The following is a 17,262-nucleotide window of genomic DNA, read 5'->3' on the forward strand; positions in this document are numbered from 1 at the left end:
TTGTAGGAATTCCCTGGCTGTCCAATGTTTAGGACTCCATACTTTCACTGCTAAAGGCCTGGGTTCAATCCCTGGTTGGGTAACTAACATCCCACAAGCCACATGGTGTGGCCAAAAGAACAACAACAAAAAAAAGGACATTGCATCATGAATACGGTGCAATTATCACATGTGCAATACATGTACAAGGTTAAACACAGTTAACTCACTACTCTGGAAGGTCTGCTGATGTTTTGTTAATTCCTTTTTGAGCTAAATGAGGAGCCAAGACCAGTTTCTTTTTGTCAACACTTTGGTTTCTTTTTTCAGTTCATGTATATACTTGGTTCAGGTTATACGCTGGGACACAGTGGAGATAGAAAAATAATAAAAAATTGAAATTCTGTTCTTCCTACGGGGCTTTAATGGGGAAGGCAGTGGCAACCCATTCCAATATTCTTGCCTAGAGAATTCCATGGACAGACTGTGGGGTCGCAAAGAGTTGGACACAACTGAGTAACTAATGCAGCACAACAATGGGACTTTAAAATGCACATCTTTTGATTTGCACCCCTGATTCCAGAGAATATTTGAATGAGGCAGATTGTCTTCCTATGGAGGCTGGACTCTCTGAAAAGTTATTTATTACCTTTACAGTTAATCAGAACAATGTTCTTTCACTTCCATTACTAATTGGCCAGTGTGAAAAAGAAAAACAATATTTAGTGTTAGTCCGGGAGTAAGAAATGAGCTCTCTGGTGGTTAAGTCTTTTGTAGGTTAATTAGAAAGATGTATCCAATAAAAATGGTACATTTCCTTTGACCTAGCAGTTCTACAAAGATTTTCACTTATAATTGGATAGATGTCCAAAGATGACCATAAAGCAGCACTGAATATTGTAAAAATGTCAGTTCTGCTGAAATCAACCTATAAATTTTGGCCTGGTTTATTATATGAAAAAATTAGACACCATCTAAATATCTGGTCGTAGGAAAAGACTATACATCGATCTAGTACAAAGTCTCGATGAGTACACAATAAAGTGTTCATCTCTGTGTGACTCTTTCCCTTTGGAATCTATTTCAGGAATGCACCGAATATATTTAGCATTAGAACAGGACCCTGCAATTTACAGAGCTCTCTCACATACATCATTATCTCTACTCACAGCATCACCTTGAGAATAGGTAGATAGATCCTGTGTTATACAGTGGTCAACACAGAACTAAAACTAGTGCCATTTTCCTGAGTTCCTTAAAAAATGGTTGATTCCTAGACTGGAACAAGAAATAAATAAGAGCCTGGAGTATCTTGTCATAACAGAAACAGAAAGTGCTGTTAAAGATTACTGGGGTAGGGACTTCCCAGTGGTCTGGTGGCTGTTTCTTGCTCCCAATGCAGGGGACGTGAGTTTGGTTCCCTGGTTGGGGAACTGGATTCTGCGTGTGGCAACTAAGGTTCCTGCATGCTGAAACAAAGATCCAGCGTGCCAGCAACTAACACCCGGCACAGCCAGATAAATAGAAATATTAAAAAAAAAAAAAAGATGACTAGGGTAACATATAAAGGACACCAGTGCAGCTAAAGACACAGGCCACGTGAAAAAGGCCAGCACAGGCCAGCACGTAGCCCCCAGGTGGTTAAATGTGGGACAGTTTGAGCATTAAGAAGAATAATGGCTAAGATTCTATTTTTATATTTCCATGCTCTAATGTGTGTAATTAATCCACAGCATGACTTATTGAATTTTTTGTTTATTTTTAAGAAATAATATAAAGATTGCCTAACTGTTCTCAGTTAAATATTAGCCTGTTAACTTCAGTCATTTGTTCTGTGAATTTTTATAAATCATAGAACTATAAAACATTTTTTCAGAAGATAGAATAACTGTCATCTAAAAGCATTTTAAAATATTTTTCAGGATGAAGTTCCTGATGGAATTAAATCTGCAAGCTACAAGGTATGTATGTATACTTATTAATGTGTCTAGTATTGAGCAAAACTAAAAAAATTCACTTCCCCTACCAACTAATACCTCACTTCTCTGCTCCCCTGTACAGTGATACTCCTTGCAGTGGCTCTAATTATTTTTTCCTCCATTTTCTTTACCTTTTTTTTTTTTTTTTAAATTAACGCTTAAAAGAAAAATAAAAGTAGGGGGGAACCCCAAATTGTGTACACATCACCCAGCTTAAGGCATTACCAGTATATACTGTCAATCTTGTTTCATCTGTCCCTTCCACTCCATTCTCCCAATTATTTGAAAGCCCGTCTGAGATAAATCATTTTGTGTACAAATACTTCGTAATGCATTTCTAAGACAGATGATACTTTAAAAACCCCACATGACCAAAGTCGGGGTTGGGTCTCTCTTGTTGTTTGTGAATGCCTTAATGTATGTGCCTGTGTGCTCCGTCGCTTTAGTCCAGCTCTCTGCGACCCTACGGACTGTAGCCTGCTAGGCTCCCCTGTCCATTGGATTTTCTGGTGTGGTTTGCTGTGCTCTCCTCCAGGGGATCTTCCTGACCCAGGGATCAAACCTGCATGTCCTGCGTCTCCTGCATTGCAGGCAGATTCTTTACCCACTGAGACACCTGGAAGCCCTTAATAGTCAATTTCAAATAGGATTCACACATATTCCACACATTTCACTTGGTATGCGTCATACCTAAGGTGCTATTTGGCTGGTCAGTGAAAAATCTGGGAAATTATAGATTAAGTTTATGAGAAATATGTATGAGAAGCAGAGGATGAGTAGTCCTGCATAGAGAGAGTAGTCCTATTTTATAGTGGCTTTATCCTTCATTGCATGGTGCAAATCAACCACTTATTACTATTTAGTACTTTTAAAATTTTACAGTAAATCCTTTTGACTGAAAGAACTAAAAGAGGAAAAAGAAAGTACATGTTTAATGAAAAATGAAATACTGAATTTCCACTTCTCACAGCAGTTGATGATGATATATAACTCACACAAGGGTTATTGTTTACCATCCATAAGAACCATGAAAGTGTCACTGATCCTATGAAAATCAAAACACACAGATCTGCTGACAAAGCCTGAGCAACAACTTTGTAAGTTAGTGGTTGTTTTAGGAAGAGTGTGTCTAAGACAGTGTAACATGTGCAGACAATAAATGCAGACAATAAATTTACATATCATTTTGGAATGTGTGGTTGTCCATTTAGACTAAATAACTGTTCTAAATTAAAATTTTCTGATATTTTATTATGAAAATTTTCATACATACAGCCAAGTTGAAGGAATTTTCCTGTGAACACTGTCATACTAGTCACCTAGATTCTACTATTAACATTTTCATAAACTCACTTTACTACCTATTTGTCTATCTGTTCATCCTTATAGCCCTCCATTAAACCATTTTTTTGGATGTATTTCAAATAAGTTGCAAGCATCAGTACACATTGCCCTCACTATATGTTATTAACTAAATATATACATAACTAGAAGTATATCATTGAATAGAGTCTAATATTTGCTTACATGTACATTTAACAAAATTGATATACAATGAAGTGCACACATCTTAAGTGTGCATTTGTTAAATGCATACACCTTTGTAACTTAGGCTTCTGTTTCAATACAGAACATTGCTGCTACCCTAGAAAGTTGATACCCCATTCCAGTCAACCCATACTCCTTCCCCAGAGGCAGTGACTGTTCTGCACTTTTTCCGTGTTAGATTTAAGCTAATTTTGATCATTTTTGATTCTGCATTTTTTATTCATACACAAAGAATGAAGTCATAGCTATTAATGTGTTGGCTCCAGTGCAGAGCTTTGCATATAATTAAATGATGCCATCATCAGCTGTTTCAAATAATCATTTCAATTCCAGAATTAAAAAAAAAAAATTTATTTTTGGTTGTGCTGGGTCTTTGTTGCTTTGCATAGGCTTCTCTAGAGTGTGGGCTCAGCTGTTATGGCATACAGGCTTTAGTTGCTCTGAGGCATGTGGGATCTTCCCAGACGAGAGATTGAGCCTGTGTCCTCTGCATTGGCAGGTGGATTCTTATCCAATGCACCACCAGGGAAGTCCCAGAAATTGTTTAATTTTTTTCATTCAGTTGGTACTCAAAGTAAAATTTTCCGAAGTTCATTCTGTTGAAAACATTTGCCACTGAATGTTAGTATAAATTCATTTAAAGTTCAAAATTGAAGATGAAGCATTTGTTTTGTGGGATTGATATACATATTAAATTTCGATGAAACAGTGTCCTGCTTCCCTGGTGGTCCAGTGGCTAAGACTCCATGCTTCCAATGCAGGGGGCCTGGGTTCAATCTCTAGTCAGGGAACTAGATCCCACACCTTGCAACTAAGAGTTTGCAAGCCACAACTAAAGATCCCACATGTCGCAACTAACACCTGGCACAGCCAAATAATCAAATATTAAGGAAAAAGAAATGATGTCCCGGTAAGTCAAGAAATGTCCTTACTAAATCAAGAAATCTGGTAAGTCAAGAAATGTCCTTACTAAATCTGGTAAGTCAAGAAATGTCCTTACTAAATCAAGAAATCTTACTAAATCAGAATTGTAATTGGTTGAGGTACATACATAATTCATAATTGTATCCCGACATGCTGTGATATGTTACTAATTAAGATACTATCAATTTGACAATTACTATTGTCAAAATATATATATTTGTCAAAATATATAGGAGATTCTGAAGGACAGGGAAGCCTAGTGTGCTGCAGTCCATGGGGTCGCAGAGTTGGACATGACTGAACAGCTGAACAACAAAATAGGATTTTGTATTTATATATACACTAAGTAATGACTGAAGTTTTGGGGATGAAGCTTATGCTGAATAAAATACTACTTTAGCATGGTAATAGTGGACTTTCTTTGCTCTCCATCATCGATCCAATTTTATAAATGTTTGAGCCTTTGAAGAACTACTTTGTTAAATAGTCCAAGAATCCTTCATTGGTATTGATCATTTGTAAATACATGAGCCCTCTAAATGTTGATTGCATTTTCAAAATCAGTAGAGAATCATTGTTCAAAGTATCTATTGGTGGACTGCTTAAAGAAAAGAACAAACAAATTTCAGCTTTTGAAGCTTTAGCAAGTTGTACTTATTATAATAAAGCTTGTAAACAAAGACCTGGATATTCATTGATATGAAAAGTAGGAAAGAACTGTACATACTAAGTGAAGAAAGCTCAAATGGTATACTAGATTAAATTCTCAAAATTTTACAGTTGTGTTTTGGAGACTCTCCCCTTGTGGGAAGAGTCTCCTCTTGATGAACTCTTGTTTTTAACTGAATAAATTTATATTCTGAGCTATGAGGGAAGCCCATATTCTGACCTAAATTAAGAAAGCTTACAATTTCATTTCTATTTGTAAAACATTTAAAATAATTAAAAAATAAGGATAATTTATTTGATGATTTTTGTCTTATTTAGTAAAGAGATGTACTTAGAGGCAAAGAATAGAACTGTGAAAATATGTGGGCTAAAATATTTTCATATATTTACCTGTAGAAGTAATATTTTTCTCAGTTAAATTGAAAGTGGCTCAGTCATGTCCAACTCTTTGCAACCCCACGAACTGTAGCCTGCCAGGCTCCTCTGTCCATGGGGATTTTCCAGGCAAGATAATGGAGTGGGTTGCCATTTCCTTCTCCAGGGTATCTTCCCAACTTAAGGATCGAATCTGGGTCTCCTGCATTGCAGGCAGACTCCTCACCAGCTGATCCAGGAGGGAAATCTTCTCAATTAAAAATTGTATCTTTGGAAAAGAGTCAATTGAAAGTCAGAATAGGCAATGGCAACCCACTCCAGTACTCTTGCCTGGAAAATCCCATGGACAGAAGAGCCTGGTAGGCTGCAGTCCATGGGGTCACTAAGAGTCGGACATGACTGAGTGATTTCATTTTCATTTTTCACTTTCATGCATTGGAGAAGGAAATGGCAACCCACTCCAGTGTTCTTGCCTGAAAAATCCCAGGGACGGGAGAGCCTGGTGGGTTGCCGTCTATGGGGTTGGACACATCTGAAGTGACTTAGCAGAAGCAGCAGCAGTTGAAAGTATGAATGATTTCAAATTAACTTTGAAGAAGATTGTGGGCAATTTTGTAAAACGTTGAAAATAATAAGCATTTTAGAAAAATTATTTTTCTTCAGAAAAAATGCCAGTGATGTGGTTTTGAGACAGATGTGACTTACAAAGCTGACTGAGTTATTAAATAGGAGCTAGGAATAGTTGTTTTCTTTAACTTACATTTTAATATTCAGGTAATCACAATAATAAAGTTAAACAACTTTTGCTTAAATATAGATAGGTATACTAAAATATGTAAGTGTATGTTATCTCTTGAACAAATTTTGTTTACTTTTTGATAAGTATTTTTAACTTTTTTATTTTGAGATAAATTTAACTTATTGAAAAGTTGCAAGATTAATATAAAGATATTTGTACACTTTTTATAAACATTCACTAATTTTTAATATTTTGCCTCAACTGTCTTAGCTTAAATACATAGAGTTTTTTAAATCATTTAAGAGTTATACATCATATGCCTTTACCCATTTATACTTAATTATGTATGTGTGAGCACATGCTCAGTTGTGTCTGACTCTGCAACACCAAGGACTGCAGTCCTCCAGACTCCTCTGTCCATGGTATTGCCTGGGCAAGAATACTGGAGTGAGTTGCCATTTCCTTCTCCAGGGGGTCTTCCCAACCCAGGGATAGAACCCGTGTCTCCTGCATTGCAGGCAGATGCTTTACACTGAGCCACCAGAGAAGTCCTAATTATATATAAAAAGTAATTTTATTTTTGAAAGTAGTTTTTGAGTTGAATTTTCTTTAGGTCGACCAATGTGATGAAACACATCATTTCAAACAATTATGTCATTTCAGTTATTTCAGTGTTCGATTTTATCCTCAAAAGAGTCCTTGTCTGGACAGTCATTTGTATGATCATCCTTACAAGAAGGACATGATAGGCACTCAGTTTACATGTGTTGAGTGATTGAATTTGTGGTCTCCTGCTTCCAATGTCATCTTTTAGCTGTATGGTAGTGATGCCTGGTGTGTCGTGAAGTCTCATGATCCAAACTTACTTCCCTTGTACACAGCAAGCAGAAAAATATTGTGACTTTGACTTTGCAAAGAAATACAGTTGTTAAAGAACGTATTTTAAGCACCTAAAGATATTGGAGTATTTTTATAAGACTTGGTAGCCTCCGGGGCATTTTTAGAATTATGGTATTTAGAGTTGAAATAGATCGTAGACGCACATGATCTAGCCCAACCACTTATTTTATGGAAAAGAAAACTGATGCTCACAATTAGGTCATTAGAAAAGTGGAACACTGCCCCATGACTCCTTGCCAAGAGATTTCTTTAACCTCAAAGATTTTTTTAGTGGACATTTTGATAGTTGTTGGACTATAAATTATTCTTTATTTTGTAAACATAATAGTAAGTTGTATTCTCCAACAAAACAAAGAGCAAAGCCTTTTACTTATATTTTAGCTTCAGGAAGAATGTGAGGCTTATTTATTTATTTATTTTTCTTGTAAAGTTTTGAAACCAAGGGGATGATGCTAGCTCTAAAAGAACCTCACATGCCTTCGACAGTCTTCTTAAAAGTTTTTAAAGTACAATCAATTGAATTCTATTTCTTTCCCTTTTGTTTTAGTATTCTGAAGAAGCCAATAATCTCATTGAAGAATGTGAGCAAGCTGAACGACTTGGAGCTGTGGATGAATCTCTGAGGTTTGGTGTTTTATTTGCAATAGTATTTTATGCTTTTTCAGGTGAAATGTTAACTTAAGAAAAAGAGTAACTCCATTTTCTTTGTTTAAAGTGAGGAAACACAGAAGGCTGTTCTTCAGTGGACCAAGCATGATGATTCCTCAGACAACTTCTGTGAAGCTGATGGTATAACATTTTTTATACTATGCATGTTAAGATTGTACCTAAGGAAGAAAATTCTTTTGAAATAATTTAAAGAAAAAAAATCCTCAGTTTCTAACAGTTTGGCAGTTCCTCAAAAAGCTAAACACAGAATTACCATGTGATTTAACAGTCAACTCCTCAGCATTTACCCCCAAAAAATTGAAGACAGTAAAGCAGATACTTGTACACCCTGTTCACAGCAGCCTTATTCGCAACAGCCAAAAGGTGGAAACAACCCAAGTATCCATGAGCTGCTGCTAAGTCACGTCAGTCATGTCTGACTCCATGTGACCCCACAGATGGCACCCCACCAGGCTCTCCCGTCTCTGGGATTCTCCAGGCAAGAACACTGGAGTGGGATTTAAAAAGAAAACCCAGTTTCTGAAAAAAAAAAAAATCACCTCCTGAGTTTGCAGTTTTGTGTACTTAGTAATATATATATTTAACTTTTGTAATGTATACAGGTAGTTTGTGTAACCTGCTTTGTTGTACTGACCTTGGATTGTTAAATATTTTCCTTAATGATGATTTGTGTTGTTTTTTGGAAAGAAAATAATGAATTATGAGTTATGTCTGTGACATTTAAATAGAACCAAGCTAGAGCTGTGGTACGATTAAAATCTAGGAGTCCTAGAATCCATTAGAACATTTGATTTATGGATTTTTAAATTAGATTTATAGATTCTCCCAGTCTTCCATTGTTTCTTTTTAGTATCTCCTTTTTTGTAAGTTTACTTGTTAGCATTTTAACTGGCTAAACAAAATGAAACTGAGTTGAGTTTTTGTATCCTTCTTTGCTTCTTTTGGAACAGACTAATGATCTTTCAAAAAAAATCAGTGAAAAGAATGATATAGATCATTTTAATTATAAGCAAAAGATGAATCTGAAACACCCCCCTCCACAAAAAAGGGAAAAGAAAAAGGGAAAGTACTCATTTTTAATTTGTGGCTTCATTTTGGAGAAAAAAAAGTACATAAACTTTACTTAATGAAAACCATGAGCATATTTTAGCGGATACATATCTGTAATCCATTGCTTCTAATTCCCAAATCTGAAACTTTGAAAAATGGCTATTTTTCTCCTTAAATTTAGTGCAGATTCACTCAGTATGAATATTCATGTGTTTTTTTTTCATGTTTTTTACTACAGAAATATTTATGTGTTTGTTTAAAGGTTGCTGCCCCAATCTCTCCTGGAACAATATTCAACATATGTTGCATGTACTATATTACCATTCTAAAATCTGAAAAGTTATAAATTTCAAATCATATTTGGGCCCAAAGGGTGTTGAGTAAAGAACTGTGGAGTTATACCTAGTGTTAGGCCAATAAGGAAAGGATGATAAAATGCTCTCCCAGCCCTAATTTTGCCATCTTTTCTGCAAGGATTCTTTGGCCTAAACATTGCTATGTGAGATAAAATTCACCTTGTAACACGGCAACTTATATTTTTTTTAGGCCTGCAGTATTAGAGAAAGAATGGGAATACCTTTACCAAAGCATCCTTTTAAAGCTACATGCTTACTTTTGTGTCACAAATCAGTAATTCATTCCATATATGATGGAGTTCTGTTATCTTGGCTGAATAACTTGTCCACATATTTTTGTTTCTTCTCTTACAGGAGGGTGAATATATTTTTTAAAAAAGGACAGCTTTATAAGAAATAAATAATGTATGTAGTGGTAGATAGAGGATAGGTATTTTGTAAATCTTTTTTTCTTCATATATTACTTTTATTTTTCTTATAACAAGTCTATAGAGTAAGCATTTGTCTTATTTAGGACTTGTTTTATTAAATAACCTTTCAGTATTTTATTTTATTTTTAAAAAATTAATTAATTTATTTTAATCGAAGGATAATTATAATGTTGTAGTGGTTTTTGCCATATGTTGACATGAATCAGCCGTGGGTGTACATGTGTTCCCCATCCTGAACCCCACTTCCACCTCCCTCCCCATCCCATCCCTCAGGGTCATCCCAGTGCACCAGCCCTGAGCACCCTGTCTCATGCATTGAACCTGGACTGGCGATCTGTTTCACATATGATAATATACATGTTTCAATGCTATTCTCTCAAATCATCCCACCCTCACCTTCTCCCACAGAGTCCAAGAGACTGTTCTTTACATCTGTGTCTCTTTTGCTGTCTCGCATATAGGGTCACTGTTACCATCTTTTTAAATTCCATATATATACATGAGTATACTGTATTGGGGTTTTTCTTTCTGACTTACTTCACTCTGTATAATAGGCTCCAGTTTCATCCATCTCATTAGTACTGATTCAAATGATTTCTTTTTAAATGACTGAGTAATATTCCATTGTGTATATGTACCACAGTTTTCTTATCCATTCTTCTGCCGATGGACATCTGGGTTGCTTCCATGTCCTGGCTATTATAAATAGTGCTGTGATGAGCTTTGGGATACACGTGTCTCTTTCAACTCTGGTTTCCTTGGTGTGTATGCCCAGCAGTGGGATTGCTGGGTTGTATGGCAGTTCTATTTCCAGTTTTTTAAGGAATCTCCACACTGTTCTCCATAGTGACTGTACTAGTTTGCATTCCCACCAACATTGTAAGAGGGTTCCTTTGTCTCCACACCCTCTCCAGCGTTTATTGTGTACAGACTTTTTGATAGCAGCCATTCTGACTGGCATGAGATGATACTTCATTGTGGTTTTGATTTGCCTTTCTCTGATAATGAGTGATGTTGAGCATCTTTTCATGTGTTTGTTAGCCATTTGTATGTCTTCTTTGGAGAAATGTCTGTTTAGTTCTTTAGCCCATTTTTTGATTGGGTCACTTATTTTTCTGGAATTGAGCTGTAGGAGCTGCTTGTATATTTTTGAGATTAATTCTTTGCTTTGTTTGCTATTATTTTCACCCATTCTGAAGGCTGTCTTTTCACCTTGCTTATAGTTCCTTCGTTGTGCAAAAGCTTTTAAGTTTAATTAGGTCCCATTTGTTTATTTTTGCTTTTATTTTCATTACTCTGGGAGGTGGGTCATAGAGGATCCTGCTGTGATTTATGTCAGAGAATGTTTTGCCTATGTTTTCCTCTAGGACTTTTATAGTTTCTGACCTTAGGTTTAGATCTTTAATCCATTTTTAGTTTATTTTTGTGTATGGCATTAGAAAGTGTTCTAGTTTCATTCTTTTACAAGTGGTTGACCAGTTTTCCCAGCACCATTTGTGAAAGAGATTGTCTTTTCTCCATTGTATATTCTTTACTCCTGTGTCAAAGATAAGGTGTCCATAGGTGTGTGCATTTATCTCTGGGCTTTCTATTTTGTTTCATTGATCTATATTTCTGTCTTTGTGCCAGTACTGTACGGTCTTGATGACTTTACCTTTGTAGTATAGTCTGAAGTCAGGCAGGTTGATTCCTCCAGTTCCATTCTTCTTTCTCAAGATTGCTTTGGCTATTTGAGGTTTTTTGTATTTCCATACAAATTGTGAAATTATTTGTTCTAGTTCTTGAAAAATACCGTTGGTAGTCTGATAGTGATTACATTGAATCTATAGATTGCTTTGGGTAGTATACTCATTTTCACTATATTGGTTGATTCTTGATTCACGAATCAAGATTGATTGTTGATTCTTCCGATTCATGAACATGGTATATTTCTCCATTTATTTGTGTCATCTTTAATTTCCTTCATCAGTGTTTTATATTTTTCTATATATAGGTCTTTTGTTTCTTTAGGTAGATTTATTCCTAAGTATTTTATTCTTTTCATTGTAATGGTGAATGGAATTGTTTCCTTAGTTTCTCTCTCTTTTTCTCATTGTTAATGTATAGGAATGCAAGGGATTTCTGTGTGTTAATTTTATATCCTGCAACTTTACTATATTCATTGATTAGCTCTAGTAATTTTCTGGTGGGATCTTTAGGGTTTTCTGTGTAGAGGATCATGTCATCTGCAAACAATGAGAGTTTTACTTCTTCTTTTCCAATCTGGATTCCTTTTATTTCTTCTTTTGCTCTGATTGCTGTGGCTAAAACTTCCAAAACTATGTTGAATAGTAGTGGTGAGAGTGGGCACCCGTGTCTTCTTCTTGATTTTAGGGAAAATGCTTTCAGCTTTTCACCATTGAGGATGTTTGCTCTGGGTTTATTATATATAGCTTTTATTATGTTGAGGTATGTTCCTTCTAGTCCTGCTTTCTGGAGGGTTTTTATCATAAATGCATGTTGAATTTTGTCAAAGGCTTTCTCTGCATCTATTGAGATAACCATATGGTTTTTATCTTTCAATTTGTTAGTGTGTTATATCACATTGATTGATCTGCAGATATTAAAGAAACCTTGCATTCCTGGGATAAAGCCCACTTGGTCATGATGTATGATCTTTTAATATGTTGTTGGATTCTATTTGCTAGAATTTTGTTAAGAATTTTTGCATCTATGTTCATCAGTGATATTGGCCTGTAGTTTCCTTTTTTGGTGGCATCTTTGTCTGGTTTTGGTATTAGGGTGATGGTGGCTCATAGAATGAGTTTGGAAATTTACCTTCCTCTGCAATTTTCTGGAAGAGTTTGAGTAGGATAGGTGTTAGCTCTTCTCTAAATTTTTGGTAGAATTCATCTGTGAAGCCATCTGGTCCTGGGCTTTTGTTTGCTGGAAGATTTCTGATTACAGTTTTGATCTCTGTGCTTGTGATGGGTCTGTTAAGATTTTATATTTCTTCCTGGTTCAGTTTTGGAAAGTTATACTTTTCTAAGAATTTGTCCATTTTTTCCAAGTTGTCCATTTTATTGGCATATAGTTGCTGATAGTAGTCTCTTATGATCCTTTGTATTTCAGAGTTGTCTGTTGTGATTTCTCCATTTTCATTTCTAATTTTGTTGAGTTGATTCTTCCTTTTTTTCTTAATGAGTCTGGCTAATGGTTTGTCTATTTTATTTATCTTCTCAAAGAACCATCTTTTAGCTTTGTTGATTTTTGCTGTGGTCTTCTTTGTTTCTTTTTCATTTATTTCTGCCCTAGTTTTTATGATTTTTTTTCCTTCTACTAACCCTGGGATTCTTCATGTCTTCTTTTTTTAGTTGCTGTAGGTGTAGAGTTAGGTTATTTATTTGATTTTTCTCTTGTTTTTTGAGGTAACCTTGTATTGCTATGAACCTTCCCCTTAGCACTGCTTTTACTGAGTCCCATAGGTTTTGGGTTGTTGTGTTTTCATTTTCATTTGTTTCTTTGCATATTTTGATTTCTTTTTTAATTTCTTCTGTGATTTGTTGATTATTCAGAAGCATGTTGTTTAGCCTCCATGTGTTTGTATTTTTAATAGCTTTTTTCCTGTAGTTGACATCTAATCTTAATTAGAAATTTGAGCTTTTGTCATTTGGGAAAATATGGTTATAGTAACTTTTAAAAATGAAGCTGGAGAGAGATGAAGTACGTCATAGTAAAATTATGAGTCAGCTAATGTTTATCTCTAATGAGGCACAATATTGGAAATTTAATCATTCCTTGGTGGTTTGTTTTCTGTCTTAAGGTACTAAATTCTAAGTATTATTTATATACTTTGAAAGTCAGTGTTATTTTTATGAATTTATTATAATTTGCTATGCTGAAGTAATCTCTATAGTACTGTTAATAATTGAGATGAACAGAGTTATCTGTTCCTAAACTAGGTGATTCCATGCAGATTTGTTTTTAAAGGTTTTATTTTTATTTCTAGTTATTTTAATGGCTACTTTTACCTTTAACTCTCAGTTATTTCTAAGTGCTATCACTGTGCTGTTTCCAGAAGCAGATTTCCTTCTAATTTATGACTCTAATGAACTGTGAGTTGGGTTAAAAATAACCAAGCTTAGTTTATCTTAATTTTTTAAATGAGAAGTAAATACTGTAGAGAGCTTGATGGACTGTCATGTAAGCACCTTTTGGCTCAGATTTTTGTCAGCCACTTTGGTTGCTTTGAGGCTATTTTCACTGACTTCCTTATTCTTTGTTAGTTCCTGCTGTTAAGCTTTATAGTTGAATTAGGTATTACTGTATTATTAGCTAATTCCATAAGGCAACTGGAGGAGTAGTGGTCATATTTTTTTGGTTTTGTTTTAAAGTTTTAATACATTATACAAATTTATAGAACATATGAGAAACCAATATCCCACCAATTTTGGTGTGGTTTTCATATATATCTATAATTATCTTTTCTATAGTGCTTATCTTTTCATTTTATTAGGTTGCCTTTGTACTTAATAGCTCTTTTGATGGTAAAGTGGTCTATTATATATCATAATACCAGTGGAAATGGAAATGGAAGTGTTAGGTGCTCAGTTGTGTCCAACTGTTTGTGGCCCCATGGCCTCTAGCCCACCAGGCTCCTCTGTCTATGGAATTCTCCAGGCAAGAATACTGGAGTGGGTTGCCATTGCCTTCTCCAGAGGATCTTCTAATACCACTAGTTAATATTTATTTTACTCTATTATTGTTCTAAGCACTCTGCATCTTTAAACTTCTTTAAGTCTCACAGTAACACTATGAGTATTATCCTCATTTTACAAATGACACTGAGGCATAGAGAGTTTACATGACTTGCTCAGGGTTTCAAAGTCAGTAGGTAGTAGGTTGTTTGTTGTTCTTCCACTCAGTTGTGTCCAACTCTTTGCAACCCTGTGGACTACATCATGCCAAACTTCCCTGTCCCTGGCTCCTAGAGTTTGCTCAAACTCATGTCCATTGGGTCGATGATGCCATCCAGTCATCTCATCTGGGTAGTCTGGCTCCAGAGCCTGTGTTCTGCTCTGTTGAATATTTAGGATGCTTCTGATTTTCCCTTTTATAAATAATACTGATACAAATATCATTCTACTTATACTTTTTTTGCATATTTAGGATTATACTTTTGGGACAACTTTGTAGTGGTCACGTAAAAAGGAAGTATTTGGTAACAAACTATGTGGTACTAATATGTCTTCATTTACCTCAGTTACTTATGAACTGCTTGTGGTTACTGTGATGGGAAATGTACAGATATTCTTTGCCTGGATAGGTTACTAGAATCGAATTACTATGTTCCTTCAATACTATAATTCACATATTCCATAATTCACATAAAACCAGGATGCTTTTGCCACTGGTGTGTCATTTAATGTGGATATTTTTGTCCCTTCTTCTTCTCCCTTGTATTTTTCTCCCTAAAAGGTGTTTTTAAGTCCCAGATGCATTCTTAACATTTGTGGTGCCTTAGAATCAATGGAATACAGTGTGTCATACTAGCTTTTTAAGGTAACTGAGAAAAAAAGAAAGATTATTATAAAACATTTTGTTTTACAGACATACAGTCTCCTGATGCTGAGTATGTTGATTTGCTCCTTAATCCCGAGCGCTACACGGGTTACAAGGGACCGGATGCTTGGAAGATATGGAATGTCATTTATGAAGAAAACTGTTTTAAGTATGTGTCATTTTCCTTTCAAAATTCCTGAAAGATGTGCTCACTTCTCTTTATAAACAAACAGGATCATAATGACTTAAAATTACAAATCAAGTTCACTTTATTAAAGGATGTATTTGGACATAGTAACATACTCATTCATTAATCCAGTTTCCCTCTGGGGAAACATAAACATGCATTTCAACAAATACTTCTTTCTTTTCCAAAAGACTTAGAATAGTATTAGACTTTTAAGGGAGTGTTGTAGGCATTTCTCAAATGTTCCTTAAGTGGGCTATAGGATCTCAGGTGAGCTAACCTAGAGCCAGAGAGATGATATAGTTAGTGCAGGGAATAAATTAGGATATATAGCTGCATATTCTTTTCAGTGCTCTATACTCCTCTTTTTTTGTTGCTGTGGTTATTTTACCTGCTTTCAAATTAAAGTTAAGTTCTCTTCAAAGAATAACTATAAATAAGTAATATTTGAACACTCATGATGTGCCAGTTGTTGTGTTAAATATGTTATAAACATTTTCTTCCTTAGTCCTTGTAACAACTCTGTGTTGTAATCATCACTGTTTACAGATAGAAAAACTGACACTTGGAAAGGTTAAGTGATCTGTCTAGTGTCAAAGACATAGTAAGTGGAAGAACCCTCTTTGTCCTCCTACCGACTGCAATGGAAGCTGTCAGTTTGAACAGTGGGAGACTGAGACATGCTTCAAGTTTACCCACTTGTAAGCCTCTAGGCTGTAAACAGGGTACTTATTGAGTTTTGGAAGGGATTGTGTTATGGGTGTTAAGGTAACTGAGCACCCACATGGTAAGGTAGCATCCACATGGGTGTTATGCTATCTCAGAGATAGGGATAATTCTGGGAAAATTTCTGGAGTTCCCAAGTGTGGCAAAAATACTTTCCACTTTTTGTATCAAATATAAGCATTTGAGATCAGCAGTTTCTTTTTTTGACTTGCAGAATTTCTGCAATTTAGAAAATGGAGAGTTTTCATTATTTACTCATTTCTGCCATGTGTTTCATTTAAATTCTATTGACTCATATTAGGAATGTTTGATTTACAGAATTTTTAGAGTTTTTTTCCCTAATTTTTTTAGATAAACTAAAATAGAGCCGAACTAAAGCATTTGTTAGATTTTGTATTAGTTTTTAGTTAGTTATTGTTTCCTAATTGATTTATATCATTGTCTGCATAATATTTCTAAAATATAAACAATGTAGGAGGCACTAAAATTGAGTATGTTAAAACAGCTTACATGTTCTGTTCTCAAAGTGTCTCAAGTTGTGCAATTGTAAAATAAAGTACATTAAAATGATCCCTATACTCTAGTAGTGATACTAATGAATTTAATTTGGGATTTAAAAACATTTTAGTGACATTACTCTCTTTTTTCTTATTAAATAGTTACTAAAACTTATTAAAAACCATCTTTATTGAAATTATAATAAACTTGATGGCCACAGAGCAAATTGATAGACTTAAAATTATCAAAGTGGAAAATAATCTAACCACACTGTTTTTATCCCTTTTTATTTTAGTGCTTGTGTTGAATATTTGCCTTTTTTTCCTGCTTGTCTTTCAAATGAGTGTATTTTATGACATATACATGTATATAACATATATAAAAATATGTTAGTAACTAGGAGAAGAGCTCGACTGGTGTTTTTTTCTTCCTTTGTTTGAAGAAATGATTATGAAATGACTTTTTGGCTGCTACAGTGGGAAAAGATCCATAACTTATCAATAAAACAAATAACCATCCTCCCTTATAGCAGTTAGAAAAAATAAATATTTTATAAGGTCAGTAAAACAGTTTGATTTTAGATATAGTTCTTAACCAATGCAGGAGACATAAGAGATGAAGTTCAATTCCTGGGACAGGAAGATCCCCTGGAGGAGGACATGGCAACCCACTCCAGTATTCTTGCCTGGAG

At 34.9% G+C, this 17,262-nt stretch overlaps 1 protein-coding gene across 1 annotated transcript in view; it reads left to right on the plus strand.

Annotated features, from left to right (window-relative positions):
• Positions 1-17,262, plus strand: part of ERO1A (endoplasmic reticulum oxidoreductase 1 alpha) — a 50,719-nt gene that overhangs the window by 13,663 nt on the left and 19,794 nt on the right. Inside the window, exons 4-7 of the mRNA XM_065940070.1 lie at positions 1,902-1,940; positions 7,661-7,737; positions 7,829-7,902; positions 15,209-15,329. Coding sequence (XP_065796142.1) covers positions 1,902-1,940; positions 7,661-7,737; positions 7,829-7,902; positions 15,209-15,329 — 311 coding nt within the window. The remainder of the gene's footprint in view (positions 1-1,901; positions 1,941-7,660; positions 7,738-7,828; positions 7,903-15,208; positions 15,330-17,262) is intronic.

The sequence above is a fragment of the Muntiacus reevesi genome, chromosome 7, assembly GCF_963930625.1.
Source record: "Muntiacus reevesi chromosome 7, mMunRee1.1, whole genome shotgun sequence".
Lineage (NCBI taxonomy): Eukaryota > Metazoa > Chordata > Mammalia > Artiodactyla > Cervidae > Muntiacus > Muntiacus reevesi.